At 44.1% G+C, this 18,134-nt stretch overlaps 2 protein-coding genes across 2 annotated transcripts; both read right to left on the bottom strand.

Annotated features, from left to right (window-relative positions):
* Window positions 1–44: 44 nt before the first annotated feature.
* Window positions 45–12,359, bottom strand: LOC139412840 (T-cell surface glycoprotein CD3 zeta chain-like). The gene is made up of 7 exons (XM_071159580.1): window positions 12,069–12,359; window positions 1,671–1,771; window positions 1,494–1,541; window positions 1,318–1,392; window positions 1,184–1,213; window positions 998–1,087; window positions 45–687 (listed from the first exon to the last, which is right to left on the bottom strand). The coding sequence occupies exons 1-7, from the start codon at window positions 12,127–12,129 to the stop codon at window positions 622–624; spliced, it is 471 nt and encodes a 156-aa protein (XP_071015681.1). The 5' UTR covers window positions 12,130–12,359; the 3' UTR covers window positions 45–621.
* A 371-nt stretch (window positions 12,360–12,730) lies between these two features.
* LOC139412838 (protein CREG1-like) lies at window positions 12,731–15,838 on the bottom strand. The gene is made up of 4 exons (XM_071159574.1): window positions 15,445–15,838; window positions 14,503–14,622; window positions 14,193–14,393; window positions 12,731–13,863 (listed from the first exon to the last, which is right to left on the bottom strand). Exons 1-3 carry the CDS (start codon window positions 15,736–15,738, stop codon window positions 14,193–14,195), a joined length of 615 nt encoding a protein of 204 aa, XP_071015675.1. The 5' UTR covers window positions 15,739–15,838; the 3' UTR covers window positions 12,731–13,863.
* Window positions 15,839–18,134: the final 2,296 nt, after the last annotated feature.

The following is an 18,134-nucleotide window of genomic DNA, read 5'->3' as shown; positions in this document are numbered from 1 at the left end:
TTGCCATTGTGTCTCTCTGCAGAAGAAAAGGACAAACCTGATAATCAGGTCTTTGTAATGGCTTTATTATAGTGCTGAGGCACATTATTTCTTATAAACATGAGGGGAAAGTTTACACTGTACACTGTATGCAAAATAACAACCTACATATTTATTCTTTAATTACATTACTCCAGGTATAAACTAGAAAAGCAGTAGCCAATGAGGAAGGGTTGGTAGAATGAGTTTCAAGGTCAAAGGTTACAGACTGGGGGTGTATGGGGAGAAGAGACGAGCTAAAGTCATAAAATAGTGATAAAATATAATCAAGTTCATATATTAAGACAGTTATGAAATTGTTACTGGTGCAAAAGTCTACAGATTTTCCAACAAAAGCCTGAAAGATAAAAAGGGAGTAACACAACTGCAAACATACTTTTTACACAACAAGGACTGTTCTAGATACCAGTGATTATTAGATGTTGGTGGGTAAATAACTAACTATTCACTAATTTAAAATGATTTGAGAAGAGGGATATGGAACTGTTGCATACAACAACGCTGTAGCAGTATACTGGTTGCAGATAGAAAGGCAAACAGGAGAGACCGCTGGACGAGGCGTGATCCTCCATGATGTTTCTGTTAGCGAGGAGGGAGAGGCTGCATCTGGAGAGAGTCATAGGTATCCTTGGTGGCGGCACTCAAACCCTGATAGAGAGATGGAGGGGGACACAGTCAACTAGGATTGATACCAAATCTCTGACTAAACCCTTGCCTCATCCACTTTGTTCCAAACCTCTCACTGCACACTTCCTTCCCTCTCATCTACTTCCCTACCACTGTCCCCTCAGAGAGAAACTAATAGTGAAAGGGCTGTTGTTTGTGTATTCGGGCCTTGTTAATTGATTGGTTTCAGCGGTGGGGCGTGGTCAATAGGGAACGTGCAAGTAAGCGTTTCATTGGACTGTGTGAACCATGTGTATCCTGTGCATCCCACAAATAAACTTCAACTACACACCTGGTACACCTGGTCGTTCTTGTTCCTGCGGCGCTGCTTGTCCTTCACAGCGATCTCCCTGTACGTGTCGTCTGTTGATTTTTTAAGGGACTGCGGAGGGAAACAGTGAGTTATGAGAAACATCCATATCTGTTATAATATCTAAACTAACATGAAATGATACTGCATGTTGGGTAATGCACTTACCGTGTACGTGTCGTCATTATTCCTGCGATTCTGTGAATAATGTAACAAGGTACACAGAATCAGGCTTTTGATGCATGATTGGGGTAATACGAATCTCATTCTTCTACATGACATATAGATCCACACACACTTACATCGCGTGCCGTTGCACTCTCTGGATCTTTTCTGTTTATTCGTCCATAACCGCTCCCCTCCGTAGGTTTCAGATCCTACAAAACACAGGGACAGTGTTCCAGGATCATCAACACAACCCCCCCCCCCCCCACACACACACACACACACACACACACACACACACACGACTACTCACAGTGTAGATATCGTCATCCTCCAATATCTTGCCCCTGGACTTGAAGAACTACAAAACAGAGAGAGATCAGCCAAATATGTTGAGACAATAACTGGTCTTAATAAAACTGGTACCCGTAAATCCAGTCAGAGGTTAATCTGCATCTACCCATATAGTGGTGTATAAACTTGGACTCACTTTCTCTCTGAGCAACAGTCCAGTGATGACGAGACCATAGAGCAGGAGGAAGCCGTCCAGAATGTAGCAGAGTTTAGGGTCGTACAATGGGGTCATCGCTTCTGCAGGGGAGAGGTTGACATTAATGAGAACACACACACAAACACCCCCGGTAAAACCCACCCCTCACTGGTAGAAAGATTATGTCAGGAAGGTGAATGGAAGTAGGCGTGTGTGCGAGAGTGTGTATGTCTCTATGTGCACTCACTTTCTCACACACATTGAACAGAAACAGTTTGTTAACTTTTTCACTTCTCTCTCTCTCTGTGCGTCTCAGGAAGACAGTCATATGACAGTCAGGCTCAGTGTGGTTGCTGTGACTCTAAGCCTTTTTGTGGTGGGGGTGAGTGGAGCTGTATCTAGCTCAGTGGTTTCCTCAGCTGCAACACGTTCTGAGTCTGAGGTGGTATAACTGCCTATGTGAGCCCCAGGTGTGTGTTTCTGTTACATATATGGCAAAGACCTATTTCCAACTTACTTTGTACTAGGACTGACTAAAGCTTAGAGACCAAATCAGCCACATCCAAACGATAGGTATCGGTCCATGGACTGCAAAATACACCCTCCCCCCTCCTTATCTGTCATTTCCACTAGGACATATCTGATCTAGAAAAAGTTTGGCCTCCCTTCAAGAGAGAGACTGACGATAAGGACGCAGTCAGGATTACAGAAGCAGATGAAACACTGTGGTCAGGCCTCGGGATGGCTGAGACACTGTGGTCAGACCTCGGGATGGCTGAGACACTGTGGTCAGGCCTCGGGATGGCTGAGACACTGTGGTCAGGCCTCGGGATGGCTGAGACACTGTGGTCAGGCCTCGGGATGGCTGAGACACTGTGGTCAGGCCTCGGGATGGCTGAGGCACTGTGGTCAGGCCTCGGGATGGCTGAGGCACTGTGGTCAGGCCTCGGGATGGCTGAGACACTGTGGTCAGGCCTCGGGATGGCTGAGACACTGTGGTCAGGCCTCGGGATGGCTGAGACACTGTGGTCAGGCCTCGGGATGGCTGAGACACTGTGGTCAGGCCTCGGGATGGCTGAGACACTGTGGTCAGGCCTCGGGATGGCTGAGACACTGTGGTCAGGCCTCGGGATGGCTGAGACACTGTGGTCAGGCCTCGGGATGGCTGAGACACTGAAACACTGTGGTCAGGCCTCGGGATGGCTGAGACACTGAAACACTGTGGTCAGGCCTCGGGATGGCTGAGACACTGAAACACTGTGGTCAGGCCTCGGGATGGCTGAGACACTGAAACACTGTGGTCAGGCCTCAAGATGGCTGAGACACTAAAACACTGTGGTCAAGCTTCAGGTTGGCTGAGACACAAACACTGTGGTCAGTAAGCTCTTAAGAAGTGTATACAGTATACACTGAGTATACCAAACATTAGGAACACCTGGCCTTGAACTGAGTATACCTTCAGAGGGACAATAGGAGACCTTCAGCACGGTGAATACAGAGGCAAGTGTGTGTGTGTTTCCGCATTCAGAAAAGTTCACAATTGTCCTTTTTTCCTGATCTGTGTGTCTGGATGATCATGTGACCTCCAGGTAACTGTCTGCATGCACAGAGCCCTTACTGTTTAGTAATAATACATGTATTTGTAGATGTGGAGATGTTTTCTACTGCAATCTGCTGTCCGCTTGCACCTGCAGTGGATGAGAGAGGAGGCTGTGCAGTAGTCTACATGTGTCAGTCAGTGAATGAGAGAGGAGGCGGAGCAGTAGTCTACATGTGTCAGTCAGGAATGAGAGAGGGAGGATATGCAGTAGTCTATATGTGTCAGTCAGGAATGAGAGAGGAGGCGGAGCAGTAGTCTACATGTGTCAGTCAGTGAATGAGAGAGGAGGCGGAGCAGTAGTCTACATGTGTCAGTCAATGGATGAGAGAGGAGGCTGTGCAGTAGTCTACATGTGTCAGTCAGTGAATGAGAGGAGGCTGTGCAGTAGTCTACATGTGTCAGTCAGTGAATGAGAGAGGAGGCTGTGCAGTAGTCTGTGTCAGTCAGTGAATGAGAGGAGGCTGGGCAGTAGTCTACATGTGCCAGTCAGTGAATGAGAGAGGAGGCTGAGCAGTAGTCTACATGTGTCAGTCAGTGAATGAGAGAGGGAGGATATGTAGTGGTCTATATGTGTCAGTCAGTGAATGAGAGAGGAGGCTGAGCAGTAGTCTACATGTGTCAGTCAGTGAATGAGAGAGGAGGCTGTGCAGTAGTCTACATGTGTCAGTCAGTGAATGAGAGAGGGAGGATATGCAGTGGTCTATATGTGTCAGTCAGTGAATGAGAGAGGGAGGATATGCAGTGGTCTATATGTGTCAGTCAGTGAATGAGAGAGGAGGCTGTGCAGTAGTCTACATGTGTCAGTCAGTGAATGAGAGAGGGAGGCTGTGCAGTAGTCTAGATGTGTCAGTCAGTGAATGAGAGAGGAGGCTGTGCAGTAGTCTACATGTGTCAGTCAGTGAATGAGAGAGGAGGCTGAGCAGTAGTCTACATGTGTCAGTCAGTGAATGAGAGAGGAGGCTGAGCAGTAGTCTAGATGTGTCAGTCAGTGAATGAGAGAGGAGGCTATGCAGTAGTCTACATGTGTCAGTCAGTGAATGAGAGAGGAGGCTGTGCAGTAGTCTACATGTGTCAGTCAGTGAATGAGAGAGGAGGCTGAGCAGTAGTCTACATGTGTCAGTCAGTGAATGAGAGAGGGAGGATATGTAGTGGTCTACATGTGTCAGTCAGTGAATGAGAGAGGAGGCTGTGCAGTAGTCTAGATGTGTCAGTCAGTGAATGAGAGAGGAGGCTGAGCAGTAGTCTACATGTGTCAGTCAGTGAATGAGAGAGGGAGGATATGTAGTGGTCTACATGTGTCAGTCAGTGAATGAGAGAGGGAGGATATGCAGTAGTCTACATGTGTCAGTCAGTGAATGAGAGAGGGAGGATATGTAGGGGTCTACATGTGTCAGTCAGTGAATGAGAGAGGGAGGATATGCAGTAGTCTACATGTGTCAGTCAGTGAATGAGAGAGGGAGGATATGCAGTAGTCTATATGTGTCAGTCAGTGAATGAGAGGAGGCTGTGCAGTAGTCTATGTGTCAGTCAGTGAATGAGAGGAGGCTGTGCAGTAGTCTATGTGTCAGTCAGTGAATGAGAGGAGGCTGTGCAGTAGTCTACATGTGTCAGTCAGTGAATGAGAGAGGAGGCTGTGCAGTAGTCTATGTGTCAGTCAGTGAATGAGAGGAGGCTGTGCAGTAGTCTATGTGTCAGTCAGTGAATGAGAGAGGAGGCTGTGCAGTAGTCTACATGTGTCAGTCAGTGAATGAGAGAGGGAGGATATGCAGTAGTCTACATGTGTCAGTCAGTGAATGAGAGAGGAGGCTGAGCAGTAGTCTACATGTGTCAGTCAGTGAATGAGAGAGGAGGCTGTGCAGTAGTCTACATGTGTCAGTCAGTGAATGAGAGAGGGAGGATACGCAGTAGTCTACATGTGTCAGTCAGGAATGAGAGAGTGAGGATATGCAGTAGTCTACATGTGTCAGTCAGTGAATGAGAGAGGAGGCTGAGCAGTAGTCTACATGTGTCAGTCAATGAATGAGAGAGGGAGGATATGCAGTAGTCTACATGTGTCAGTCAGTGAATGAGAGAGGGAGGATATGCAGTAGTCTACATGTGTCAGTCAGTGAATGAGAGGGGGAGGATATGCAGTAGTCTACATGTGTCAGTCAGTGGATGAGAGAGGAGGCTGTGCAGTAGTCTACATGTGTCAGTCAGTGAATGAGAGAGGAAGGATATGCAGTAGTCTACATGTGTCAGTCAGTGAATGAGAGAGGGAGGATATGTGGTCTGGTGCACTTGTCCGGCTGCATTAGCAGCACTGTACCACCAGGGTTGTTGAACCAGCCTAAAAGAAAATGGTTCTTCGCCTCATGTCACCTGCACTAAAAGCCATGGCAGAACACAGGATGTGACTCATAGAAGACAGGGTCAGGGCTCCAGTAGCAGACTGGTGCTGGGTCGTATTCATTAGGTACCTGGACGGAAGAAAACAGACAAACACGGAGGGGCCACCTGAAATTGTCCTATAATTAACATTTGTTTTCGTTTCCTGTTGCAAAATGTTTTGCTAAGGTGTGCGCTAATGAAGACGACCCTGTTAGGACCTTGTAAGAGGGGCCTCATCGAAACACTACAACAGGAAATGCTTTCTTAGTCTAATCAAGTAATAATGTAGTCATTTGGTGAATGCGTTTATCCAAGGAGACTAAAATATATACTCAATTCAAAATGTTTGCAGCTTGATGATTGAGTTCAGAATTGAACATTCGGCTGGTTTTACTTGCCTTTCAGAATCCAAAAAATGTATTTAATTAATTGTGCAAATAATAAAACCTACAGCAACAGCTATAGAACACAGCTAGATTGTATGGTCATTTGTGAATTGTTTCATTGAGGTCTGCTCTGTGTAAAGACTACAGCATCACAATGTCAAAGTTATTTCCATTTAAAATGTATTTCCTTCATCCTCCCTGACCGTTTGTCTGTTCTGTCGTTTACCCTCAGAAAGTGGGACGGAGGCAGAGCTGTTGAAAGTGTGACGGAGGCAGAGCTATTGAAAGTGGGACGGAGGCAGAGCTGTTGAAAGTGGGACGGAGGCAGAGCTATTGAAAGTGAGACAGAGGCAGAGCTGTTGAAAGTGTGACGGAGGCAGAGCTGTTGAATGTGGGACGGAGGCAGAGCTGTTGAAAGTGTGGAATCAGAAGCATAAAGTTGCACCCTGACCCTTAAAACAAAGTCCTACAGGTCCTGTGTGGGATTGTTCCTGCAGTCTTAGGTCAACATAATATACACTGAGTGTACAAATATTAGAAACACCTTCCCAATATTGAATTGCACCACATTTTGCTCTCAGAACAGCCTCAAATCGTTGGGGCATGTCGAAAGTGTTCCACAGGGGTGCTGGCCCATGTTGACTCCATTCTTGATACACACGGTAAACTGTTGAGCATGAAAAACCCAGCAGCGTTGAAGTTCTTGACACAAACCGGTGCTCCTGGCACCTACTACCATACCCCGTTCAAAGCCACTTAACTGTTTTGTCTTGCCCATTCACATTCTGAATGGCACACAGACACAATCCATGTCTCAATTCTCTCAAGGCTTAAAAATCCTTCTTTAACCTGTCTCCTCCCCTTCATCTACACTGATTGAAGTGGATTTAACTGGTGACATCAATAAGGGATCCCAGCTTCACCTGGTCAGTCTGTCATGGAAAGAGCAGGTGTTCCTAATGTTTTGTACACTCAGTGTAAACGGTAGAGACTGAGGCACGGTGCACAGCGTTGCACACCGCATCAACTGTATTCACTTGACTTTTTTGTATAATGTATGTAAACTCTGGCTTCAATCAGATCAAGGGTTAACTGGCGATAGCAGACACCCGCATAGCGGATGTTTTGCCGTTGTCGAAGGAGGTGGAACTGCGCTAGCGCAAATCGGCGAGCAGCTGCTCTTGCGATCATTGTCACGAAGCCACACTGTCCCACTGGCGTTAGAAGTTCAGAAGGAGAAAGTGGAGGCTGTATAGAAATAATGACGCTCACATTGAAAAACATTCAACCAAATAGTTTCTATCATCATAATGGAGGTGTAGATCACATCTCACATTCCACTGTTCTGACTTAGAAACAAGGCTGCATGGGATTTCTGTTCATGCCACTCCGTGCAGCCAATGGCAATGTCCGCTTTAGGTATAATGCCAGGAGCTGCTTGTGGATTTGACAGCTTCTAACGCAGTCCTACCTCCGGCACCGCCGAAACGACCGCTGTGCAGATGTTGGCTAAAGCGAATCTGAATGATTAGAGCAGTTTGTGTAAATTCTGTTTCTCTCCCTATATTGTTAATTGCTAGCAGCACCAAGTCATATTCTGGGCATGTGTAGGAATAAAAGATGATTCTGATGTTTAACGACAGATGGCCTACAGTTTACTGAGCGGAATTGGACATTGAGTGAGTGATTGACTAAATGAACAGCCTTTGTTCTGTGTTTGTAGCACCTTTTAATGTGTACATACCACAAAACAACATTTACAATGAGGTCATTCAGTAAACAATCGATTTGTTTTCAGTAACTTTTTGTCTTTTGACCTAGGAAGGAGACGTTTCCACTATCACTAGCACTGCCATGATCGTGGCTGTGGTCGCCTCACAGACAGTCCCTTCCCACCACAGGTAAACCTTAGTGTGGTTAAAGCCTCCTCAGGGGCCTCTGCAGAAAGGGCCAAACACATGTGGCAGGAACAGCAATACTTTGTCTCCACTTCAAAGTACTTGCTCCAGATAGTTCATCACGTTAACGTTGACATAAAAAAAATGGATCTGCGTTCTTCATCACTTCATACTCAAATGTGATGCTTTATAGCACCATATTGTGCAATACTTCCACTGTGCAACACATTTACATGTGAACAAGTTCTAGTGAAGGTTAACCCTGATTACATGTTGTGCACGTTAAGTTAGGGTCAAGTACACCCACACTCCAAACTGAACTACAGGGCTATGGAGAAACCACATGTCCTGTAAGAGGCCTACTGACAGGAAATTAAATGTAATGTGATTAACCCCAGCACCATGAAACGTGAGGTATGATTACGGTCAAGTCCTAGATCGCAGATCATCGTGAAGTGATATTATCTGACACAGGAAGCTTTGAGTGTGAAGCTGTCAGTGAGAGGCTGGGGGGGGGCATGGATACGGGTGGTGGGGGGGCGGGTGTATCAGACCTGACATGATGAGCTCTGTAGGTTGTGTGGTGGGGGGCGGGTGTATCAGACCTGACATGAGCTCCGCAGGTTGTTTCCTAATAACTATTTTTAAGAAACAGCTGCATCGCTACAAGAACATATCTGTCTCTCTCTCTCTGCATTGCGGTCAGAGTTCGTGTCTCAAACCCTGAGACGCTACAGAGTCCAGTTGTATAACATATTGCACAATTTTGAGTGTGTGAATGTATGCATGTGAATTTGCAAGAAAAAATATTTTAAACAGAAATATTGGAATTTGTCTACGTTGTGTGGGAACCTAGCCTGTTTTTCACTGAGTATGTGAATCCAACATTGATTATTACAGCAAGGGGAAGAGTTCATTTTGAAATAGCCCACCCATAAAACAAGGATTGTGTGTTTGATTGAATAGTAGCCTCAGTCTAGTCCATCTCAGGCCTGACCAGTGCAGTGGCCACAGGTAAACGGTGACAATTTGAATGTAAAGGTCAAAGGTTACAAGCTTTTTAATTGTTGTTAAAGAGTTTGCTGCTGAGGTCTTTTATTGCCAACTTTAGCGCCATGTACTGCCAGTGACCGTGTTGATGGAACATACCACCGATCTACTGGTCTCCTAAAAGGAAACTGACTGAAATCTTTGTTTTGATAGATTATTTTGCAGTGTGGTGACATCAACATCTATCATTTCTCGGTAGAAGTTTGTTGGAAAGAGAGAAACAAGTAGGTGTGTTAAAATCCTTGTTTAAAAAAAGTGACACTCAGCAACTTTGATGTACCGTCATTGAGTGATGTGATTTCACCCACGGAAAACTCTTTTTGAAGACGTGAAGACATTTCCATTCAGCTTTTGCCTCTGAAGACAGACTGTTTATGTTTCAATTACATAAGCAGATGATTTGAGTAGTAAAAAAAAACATGTTTCTTTTTCAGAGATTGTTGATCAGTCTTTAGAGCCTGTTGAGCAATGACAGCATCGTTTAGTTTAACACGCAGGCCAATATTAAGGGTGCAATTTAGCTGGATGAATTGCATTAAAACATTTTGAATAGACCATTGCATTTTTTTAAATACAAATTCTGCAAATCAACACATTAGTAATTTTACATAAACTGCATCTTAAACCCCAAAAGTTGCTCACTGTGATTAAATAAATATCACTACATGTCATTTCAGATTTTATGGACCTGCCTTTGTCATTTAATTAGTTAATAGTGTAACTGGTAGTATCAGCTTTCAAACGCTGTTGTTGAGAGCGGAAACAGAAGGCCCTCCTACATGGTTCTCTGTCTCAGTGGGATATGAGTGAGAGAGAACCCCAACCTTGTCATGGTTACAGTAATGTATCTCACACCAAACACTGTTCTATGACGGGTTCAAAAACAAAGCTTCCCCAAAATGGCACAGCCAACTGGCAGAAAGGAGAGAACCGCTGACTGAAAATGAAATGGAGAGGTGGAAATACATTGATTGTTTCTCTAATGCAAACACAATGAGCAAATCATAAAGCGCAAAGTGGAGAAGCTATTGACAACACTGACACGTTCTCTAATAAGCGTGTAAGAGGACTTGTCCAGTAAGGCAGTATATCGTAATCTATACATCTTTACCGTCCGAATAGGACACTTGTATATTGTCCAAAAGAACCCACCATTATTTAAACACATAGTACAGTAACCATAAACCTTTCCAGATTTTTAAATTGCTTATCTAAATAAAGAGTTGACCATTGACCGTCATTCACACGCATACGAACGCACACCACACACACACACACACAGTAATATGGTGGTATTATACATTTTGTATTGTAAATATGTATTGGTGTAATAATGTTATATGATGTACTGTTTTATCTTTTGTTTTATGTGTAATGTAAGTGTCTTAATGTGTTTGGACCCCAGGAAGAGTAGCTAATGGCAGCAGCTAATGGGGGATCTCTAATAAATACAAATTGGTTGACAACGGGGCCCGAGCGCTCACACGAACAGTCACACATACTGTAGACTAGCCTAAGTCGCCGACACTGCCTCTGCAAAATCAGAAAGTTACAATTATGAAATAAATATTTTTAAATGAAGTAATCATTAGCAATTTAGTTGTTAGCGTGAACCAATCCAAAATATATTTCTGCATTAGATATTCTTCAAGCGACCCCTCATTCTCTGTTTTTGAGAGAGAAAAAAAAAGTTGAAAAAGTAAAATCATGATGCTCTCTCTCCTCCTTTTCTAAACCTTACCATAACCTTTATTTCACTGGTTGTGTTCTAGGATTACATTACCCTTTCTGCTAGAACATTACACGGAGCTAAGTGATAATGACAAGGTAATGGTAAGGTATATAGCTACTCACAATGAAAACAGTATTTGTCCAGATAGACTATCCCTAATTTCAATATAATCATATTATTGATTGAGAGTAATGCACCACATACTTTGCACTATATTATAAACTGGGTGGATCGAGCCCTGAATACAGATTGGCTGAAAGCCGTGGTATTTGATACCGTATACCACGGGTATGACGAAACATTTATTTTGACTGTTCTAATTACATGTCTAACCAGTTTATACCAGCAATAAGGTACCTCTGGGGTTTGTGGTATATGGCCAATATGCCACGGATAAGGGCTTTATCCAGGCACTCTGCGTTGCGTCGTGCGAACGAACAACCCTGAACCATGGTATATTGGCCATACACTACACTCTCTTCAGGCCTTATTTCTTAAACACAACAATACCGTAACTTCCACTGACAGTGAGGGTTTGAGAATGACTGTTGGAACAGGGAACAAGAATATGATAATTTTACTGGAATTAACAAATCTAGGTAGATGTTTTAAATTGTCTTGTTTAAAAAAAATATTTCAACCTGTCCCCTTTGATGAGAGAACACAACAATCAGAGTGGAAGGAGACAGCAGACACCTCTGTATTCTCCACATGATCAAAACCCAACTCACAGTCAGAGCCGGGTCTCTGTCCGTCTGTTCACTTGTGTACAATACAGATCACACACACACACACACTTCACAGTAACGTAACATTTGAAAGCCAATCCAAACCAACGTGAGGGCATTGACACGATGGAGAGAGTAGTAAATGTGGTAGTAAAAAGTCCCTTCATTCAGTGCCAAGAAGTTAAATATGGGTCAAGTTAGCATTTCTTCTAACAATATGCCCTGGTTCTAAACACCTGTGTGATAATCTGGAACTCTTGTGTTTATTAAACCCTCTATATGACTACAGCGCTGTGTTTTGCTCTCCCTCATTTATCTTTTCCTGCTTCATCAAAGATGGCCGCCTCTTGTTGAGAAACAGAGGACACCACCATGAGTGAGCCATGTTTTACCCAGCCAGGATTCAAAGCACCATGCAGGCATCATAGGTAGTACGACTCAATTTGAGTGGGTGCCTGTACAGCTGTATAATGGTCTATAATGAGTAAACTAGACTTTCAGCTAAATACTACGGAGTTACACCAGCTCTTTGATGATACCAGGTTGATGGAGGCTTCGGATGGTTGAGCACCGATTGCACCTGTGCTCATCCCTGACCCCTGTCAAAGAGAAACAGGGTTTGGAGGGGTCTTACCGACATAGGGTAGTGCAGTAGACAGGACCAGCAGGCCTCCCGTCCACTTCCGAGGGTCCATCGCTCCTCTCTGGATGGGTGCGGTCGAGCCCCTTCTCTTAGAAACCGTCCCACACTCCTCTCTGCTGTCTTCCTGGGCCTTGGGGGATGATGGCCCTCCAAAGATGGGTTTTGTGGGCAACCTCTCGTTCTCCTGTCTCTCTCTCTCTCTGTGTTGGGGTGGTGTTGTCCTCCTACAGCAGCTGCTTGAGGCGGAGTGATGCCTCGACTCGCTGGCGGCTCCTCGCCTTAGCGTACAGGAAGTGGCTTAGTGTTGCTCCACCTGGTTACACAAGACAGACACACACGCCTCTCTCAGCCTGGCCTACACTTCCCTTATCCTCAACTCTAAAGACATGGCTCCTTCTCATTACTCAGAGGAGGCACTTCCTGTCAATGTTGAGAGGAATATGTTTTTGACTGAAGGGCTGTGTGTTACACAATTGTATTGGACTCATCTACTTAGTAGCCCAATGACTGAAGAGCTGTGTGCTATAAGTTCTATTGGACTCATCTACTTAGTAGCCCAGTGTGACCAGTCATGCTTACTTGCATCCTACATGGGAAAACCAACCTGATTATTTAATAAGATAAATATTACATTTAACAAGAACAAAGGAAAGTACATACAAAATATAGCTTTATTTATACAAATCATCCATCATTTTGTTTACAAAAATATGTACCGTGTCAGCATCAATAGAGAATAGAGGAGCATATAAATACTTATTTCACGTAGAAAATATACAAAGTATTTAAATTCCAGCAAAAATCAGAAGTGATGTTGTAAAACTGAATATATTTTGTTTTAAATGCATGTCATATTTAGTTATGTTTTGGCATGATATTGAATTTAAATGAATTAGACCCAAACTGATTAAATGAAGACTAGACTAAAAAAGGTTTACTTGTAAAATGAGAAATGGATTTGTAGATGACAAGTGCAATGCTTCATAATCAACACATACCACTAACTATAACACACAATTTAATTCAACAAGAGCGTCATGTTTTTCCTCTGCTTTAAAGAAATGGTTCACCCAAATTACAACTTATTCTAATTTGATGGATACCTACATTAAAAGGTATTCTATGGAGCTAGTGTCTGCAACCCAGAATGTGGGTTTGTTTACCTTGCTACAGCTTATTGGTGGCATTGTCCAAAAACAGAGTGGTGGTACCCTCGTTGGCATACCCCAAATGGCATTACAAACAAAAATTACCTCCATACTACTACAACAACATATGTCATTTGGTCAAACTACCCTTCAAGCCAGTTGCTTCTGTCTGTACCAAGCATCACACCTCCCCCTCTTGTGGTAAAAATACAACACTGCATATGGCTGCTCACATGGGAGAGATGCCATCAATTCTTTCTTATAACTACAAAAGCCAAATGAACTCCCTAACAACAAAGGCAGTCCTTCTTAAAATAATTATATTGCACAACAATAGAGCTTCCTAAAGGGTATAACCCACAATTACACACAGAGATCCATCCCTATAGCCATACATTTCAATTGGAAGCATATGAGAGAAACGCTGAATTCCAAACCATCCCCTTCCCCCACAGACACCCCAGTAGATATTACATTATTTGGAATTCAGCAAATGACCATTATTGAGCAAATTGAGTTGGGCGAAGAAAATAAAAAAAGTCTTAATTGTTCCAAATATTGGGTCCATCCTCCCCTGCCCTCTAGCTCACTATGAAACACTTAGGATTCCTCCTCATCAAACTGGCTGTGGTGTCCTCCTAAAAGAATCACAAGACAGAAATACAACGGTCAGCTGTTCTGAAGCCACTGTAAACTAAAACAGTGACTCAGTACATTTTTGTCACGTGCACCTAGTGCTATTCATCACTTTCATTCCTGACAATAAACCATATCGATGACACATTGATCAAACTCCATGACATCTGACCAATCAGGCTCTGTTTCAGAGGTGCACTCCACAAAAGTGCATCCTAAGATTATTTGCACGAGGCAGTGAAACCCCTAGTCACTGATCCAGTGTCAGAGGCTAGGGGTTGTTTCTGGACAGGGCCTCAGAGGCAAGAGAAAAGCATCAATAGCTACTCACTCAGTGGTGTCTCTTGTAGGGTGTAGCCTTGAAGTAGTCTTCTGGTGTGACTGTCTTTACCCCTCCAAAGTAGTCCAGAACCCACACCTTGGTGATGTTCATCTTGGCAAAGAACCAGTTGTGGTCGGTGGGCCAGTCGACCATCTCAGGGTGGCGACTGAACAGGGCTTTCTTGGCAAAGGTGGCCTCTGTACCGTTAATCTGTCAGAAACATACAGGTAAACAGAACAGTGAGGATTCATGAAGATAAACACTGTGCAAGTGAGTGAGACTGATTGTGTGTGTGTGAGTGTCTGTCATTAACCCTCACCTCCAGCACAGAGCCAGAGAAGATGATGTGGGCACAAAGGGGATCCTGAGGGTCGTATCCTTGGTTCTTACAGAAGTCTGTCTGGGCCAGGGACATGGACAAGGAAGCCTGGGGGTTCACCTGAAACACACAGTCAGTCAGTCAGTCAGTATCTCCTTACTCTTCAGCACATCCCTTTTGAATGGCGTCACACATATTTATTAGAGAAAAGGTCAAAAGTTTAGCCTATGGCTTTAGGTATATGCCAGGAGCCGCTTGTGAATAATACAGCTCTAACAAAGTTCATGCGGATGTTGGCTAATGGTGATCTGACTGAATTGAGCCCAAAGAGTGTGTCAAACTGGTGTAACAGTATAACTTTAGACCATCCCCTCGCCCATACCCGGGCGTGAACCAGGGACCCTCTGCACACATCAACAACAGTCACCCATCGCTCCACAAAAGCCGCGGCCCTTGCAGAGCAAGGGGAAGTACTACTTCAAGGTGTGTGTGTGTGTGTATACTGTCAGAGCAAGTGACGTCACCGATTGAAACACTTTAGCGCGCACCACCGCTAACTTAAGCTAGCGTTTCACATCCGTTACACTGGCATACATGGTGCTGGCTGGGTCAGACTAGGAGCTGTCAATTCATTGCCACAGTCAACATAAGACTGAAATATGACGTCATTACAAAAAAATTGCTGTGTCACTCCCCAAAAGCAACTGACTCATGATAGGCCAATGAGTTGCATAATTTAACAACTTTCAGTCATGGCTCTAAATGGAAATAAAGTGTCAACTACAAATGGAACAAGGACTTTTTCCTTGCAGTAGGTGACATAATGCAAATAATAACCTTATCTGTCATCGACTTTACGTTATTGTATTGTCTTGACATTGTTGGCACCAGTGATCCATACCTTTCCTACGTTGCAATTGACAGAAATATTGTCCTACCCACCTTTAAATCCTGGACAGAGATCTCCATAGTGGTGAGGTACATGTAGGGCACCCCAGTCCCAGACCCAACTGGTCCGTCACTGGTAGAGAACGCATTGGAGAAGGGTTGTCCTTGCACTGGCTCATGGGTCGATATTGTGGCCATGGAAGCCCAGTTGCACTGGTTGGCGACGAATCTAGCCATCCTGGCGACTTCCTCGTGCGGAGGGATTCTGTAAAGTTCTCCGGGCATAGCGAAAAGCAGTAGAAGCCCTGCTGCCAGCAATGTGTTCATGTTGACTTCCATCTCCTCCATAAACCACTGAGGTATAAGAACGTCGTAAACACAAGTAGAAAGAAAGGAACGATGAGTGTTTTGTACGCTGCGGTCACGTGATCAGGGACGTGTGTCATGTGACTTTACAACTGGGCGCAGTGATACCAATTTAGCAATTTTGTTGCTAGATTTAGCAACTTTTCAGAGTACCCTGGCAATTTTTTTTCAACCAGCACCTAGCCACAAATGTAGCTACTTTTAAAAATGTATTTTGAACTTTTAGCAACTTTTGAAAAGTGACTCAAACGCTAAAATGCATTTTCCCTCTAAATGACACAAATCCGATTTCCTCTGTCACAACACACGTGCCTGGCTGCAAAAGTGCATTGTGAGTGACGTCACCAGCAGGCGCTCAGCTCGTGCACAGGCAGCAACAGGCCAGCAGTAATTTCAGCAAATTGCAAGTCATTGTTGGCTGACTGCAGCAGCAGTAGTATGCTTTCGACGAGACAAACACAATGAATATAGTTGGTCACAAATGTTTGATCTTGAACAGAACTTACAACATCAATCAACATGGCTCAATCAAAATTGTATAGCCAGAAGTACAGAAAAGAGTAGGAGTCTGCACCTGAATTTAATTAAAAGGTGGCTGAAGCCAGTAATTGGGGATGATTTTTGGGCATACTGTGCGTAGTGCAAATCAGACATGCTTGCAAAAATGTATGACACCAAAAACATTGTGCTACAGCAAAGCATATAAATAAAGCAAAACCGTACAACCCCACAACGCAGTCTACATTACCACAGTTGGTTAAGAAAGTGGATAACTACAAAAGGGCAGAAGCTACTATGGCAATGGCCATTGCGGAGCATTGTTAGATGCAAGCATGCAACCATTTAGGTATGGCTTGCAAAGCTGCCCAGATTCTGTGGCAGCAACAAACTTCCAAATGCACCGCACCAAGTGCACAGAAATTATTAGGGGAGTACTGGCTCCTTGTTTTCTCAAAAGGGTAACATCAGAAGTTAGGGATGAGAAGTTCAGTCTCCATTTGGATGAGTCCACTGATGTCAGAGTCTCGAAATACCTGCATGTGGTGATTCAGTATTTCAGTGCTAAAAAAATAACTGTTGTGTCCACATTTCTCGGGCTGGTTATATTGGAGGGGGGTGATGCCAGATCAATAGTAAAGGTGGTAGTTGAGTTTCTTGAGAAGTGTAACCTTAAAAAATAGAATATTCAGGGTATTGGCACTGATAATGCGTCCGTAATGACTGGGGTGCACAAGATTTTAAAGGAAGAATGTGCATTGCCCAATTCGGTACTCATCCGCTGTGTGTGCCATTCTTTACAATTGGCTGTCAGTGCAGCATCCAAAGAAACTATCCCTAGGAGTGTTGAGTACTTAATCAGGGAAACCTACAACTGGTTTTCGATTTCCCCAAAACGGCACGAGGCGTACAAAGCAGTGTATGTTACCATTAATTGTGGCCAGAAACCCCTGCAGATCACCAAAGTGTGTGCCACACGTTGGCTATCGATTGAGCCTGCGGTAACTTGTATATTGAGCCAGTGGGAAGAACTGAAACTCCACTTTGAGGTGACCAAGGCCAGTGAGCATTACTACATGGCGGATGTGCTCCATGCCACATACATGGACAAGACCAACTATGTCTACCTGACGTTCTTGAAATCAATCCTGTCTGACGTACAAGTTGCAGTGAAGTCATTTGAGGGAGAGCAAACAGATCCTGTCAAGCTTTAGGACAATCTGGTATACCTCTTAACATCAATTTGCAGCAGAGTAGTCAACCCTATGGCAAAAATGGATGTCCTGAAGGATGCCATTGATGGACATCTCAGTCCATCACCATACCTTGAGTACCTTTTAGAGAGCACGGTGTACCAACTCAGTCTTGCGCCAGAGGACAAAAAGGTCATTCGGAGACAGTGCATCAACTACATTGTTGCATTAAGCAAGGAGCTGCAAGCAAGGCTCCCAGACAACATTGAAGCCTTTTGGCACAAGGCCTTGTTCAGTGTTAAGGAAACACTAAAGCACAATAAAGGCACCACTGAAATTATTAAAGTAGCTGAGCTACTGGGATACCAGCCCCAAACAATTGATAAAATTGTTTCCCAATCGAGAAACATCCATCTGTTTAGGTGGGACTCAACTGAAAATAGTTTTGGAGTGAAGTCAATAACTACACGGACTCTTCCGGGTCGAATCCATTTGAAGAACTGCGCAAAGCTGCACTCGCTGCCCTCTCCTTGCTACACTCAAATGCGGAGGTTGAATGGCTGTTTAGCCAAATGAGTGTGGTTAAGTCAAAGTTAAGAAATAGAATGTCACTGCACACTCTCAACTCTATACTCCTGGTGCGGTATGGACTGAAGCTGGCTGGTGATACCTGTTACCAGCATAAAC

This window comes from Oncorhynchus clarkii, chromosome 7, assembly GCF_045791955.1.
Source record: "Oncorhynchus clarkii lewisi isolate Uvic-CL-2024 chromosome 7, UVic_Ocla_1.0, whole genome shotgun sequence".
Taxonomy (NCBI): Eukaryota; Metazoa; Chordata; class Actinopteri; order Salmoniformes; family Salmonidae; genus Oncorhynchus; species Oncorhynchus clarkii.
Note: the sequence above shows the minus strand (reverse complement) of the source record. Positions and strands in the feature narration are given on the sequence as shown.

Coding starts and splice junctions, on each gene's coding strand:
- LOC139412840 (XM_071159580.1), bottom strand. CDS start 12,129: ATGGACCCTCGGAAGTGGACGGGAGGCCTGCTGGTCCTGTCTACTGCA. Junction 1,393..1,493: donor AGGATGACGATATCTACACT/GTGAGTAGTCGT, acceptor TGTGTTTTGTAG/GATCTGAAACCTACGGAGGG. Junction 1,088..1,183: donor ATAATGACGACACGTACACG/GTAAGTGCATTA, acceptor TTCCCTCCGCAG/TCCCTTAAAAAATCAACAGA.
- LOC139412838 (XM_071159574.1), bottom strand. CDS start 15,738: ATGGAGGAGATGGAAGTCAACATGAACACATTGCTGGCAGCAGGGCTT. Junction 14,623..15,444: donor TCTCTGTCCAGGATTTAAAG/GTGGGTAGGACA, acceptor TGTGTGTTTCAG/GTGAACCCCCAGGCTTCCTT. Junction 14,394..14,502: donor TCTCTGGCTCTGTGCTGGAG/GTGAGGGTTAAT, acceptor TGTTTCTGACAG/ATTAACGGTACAGAGGCCAC.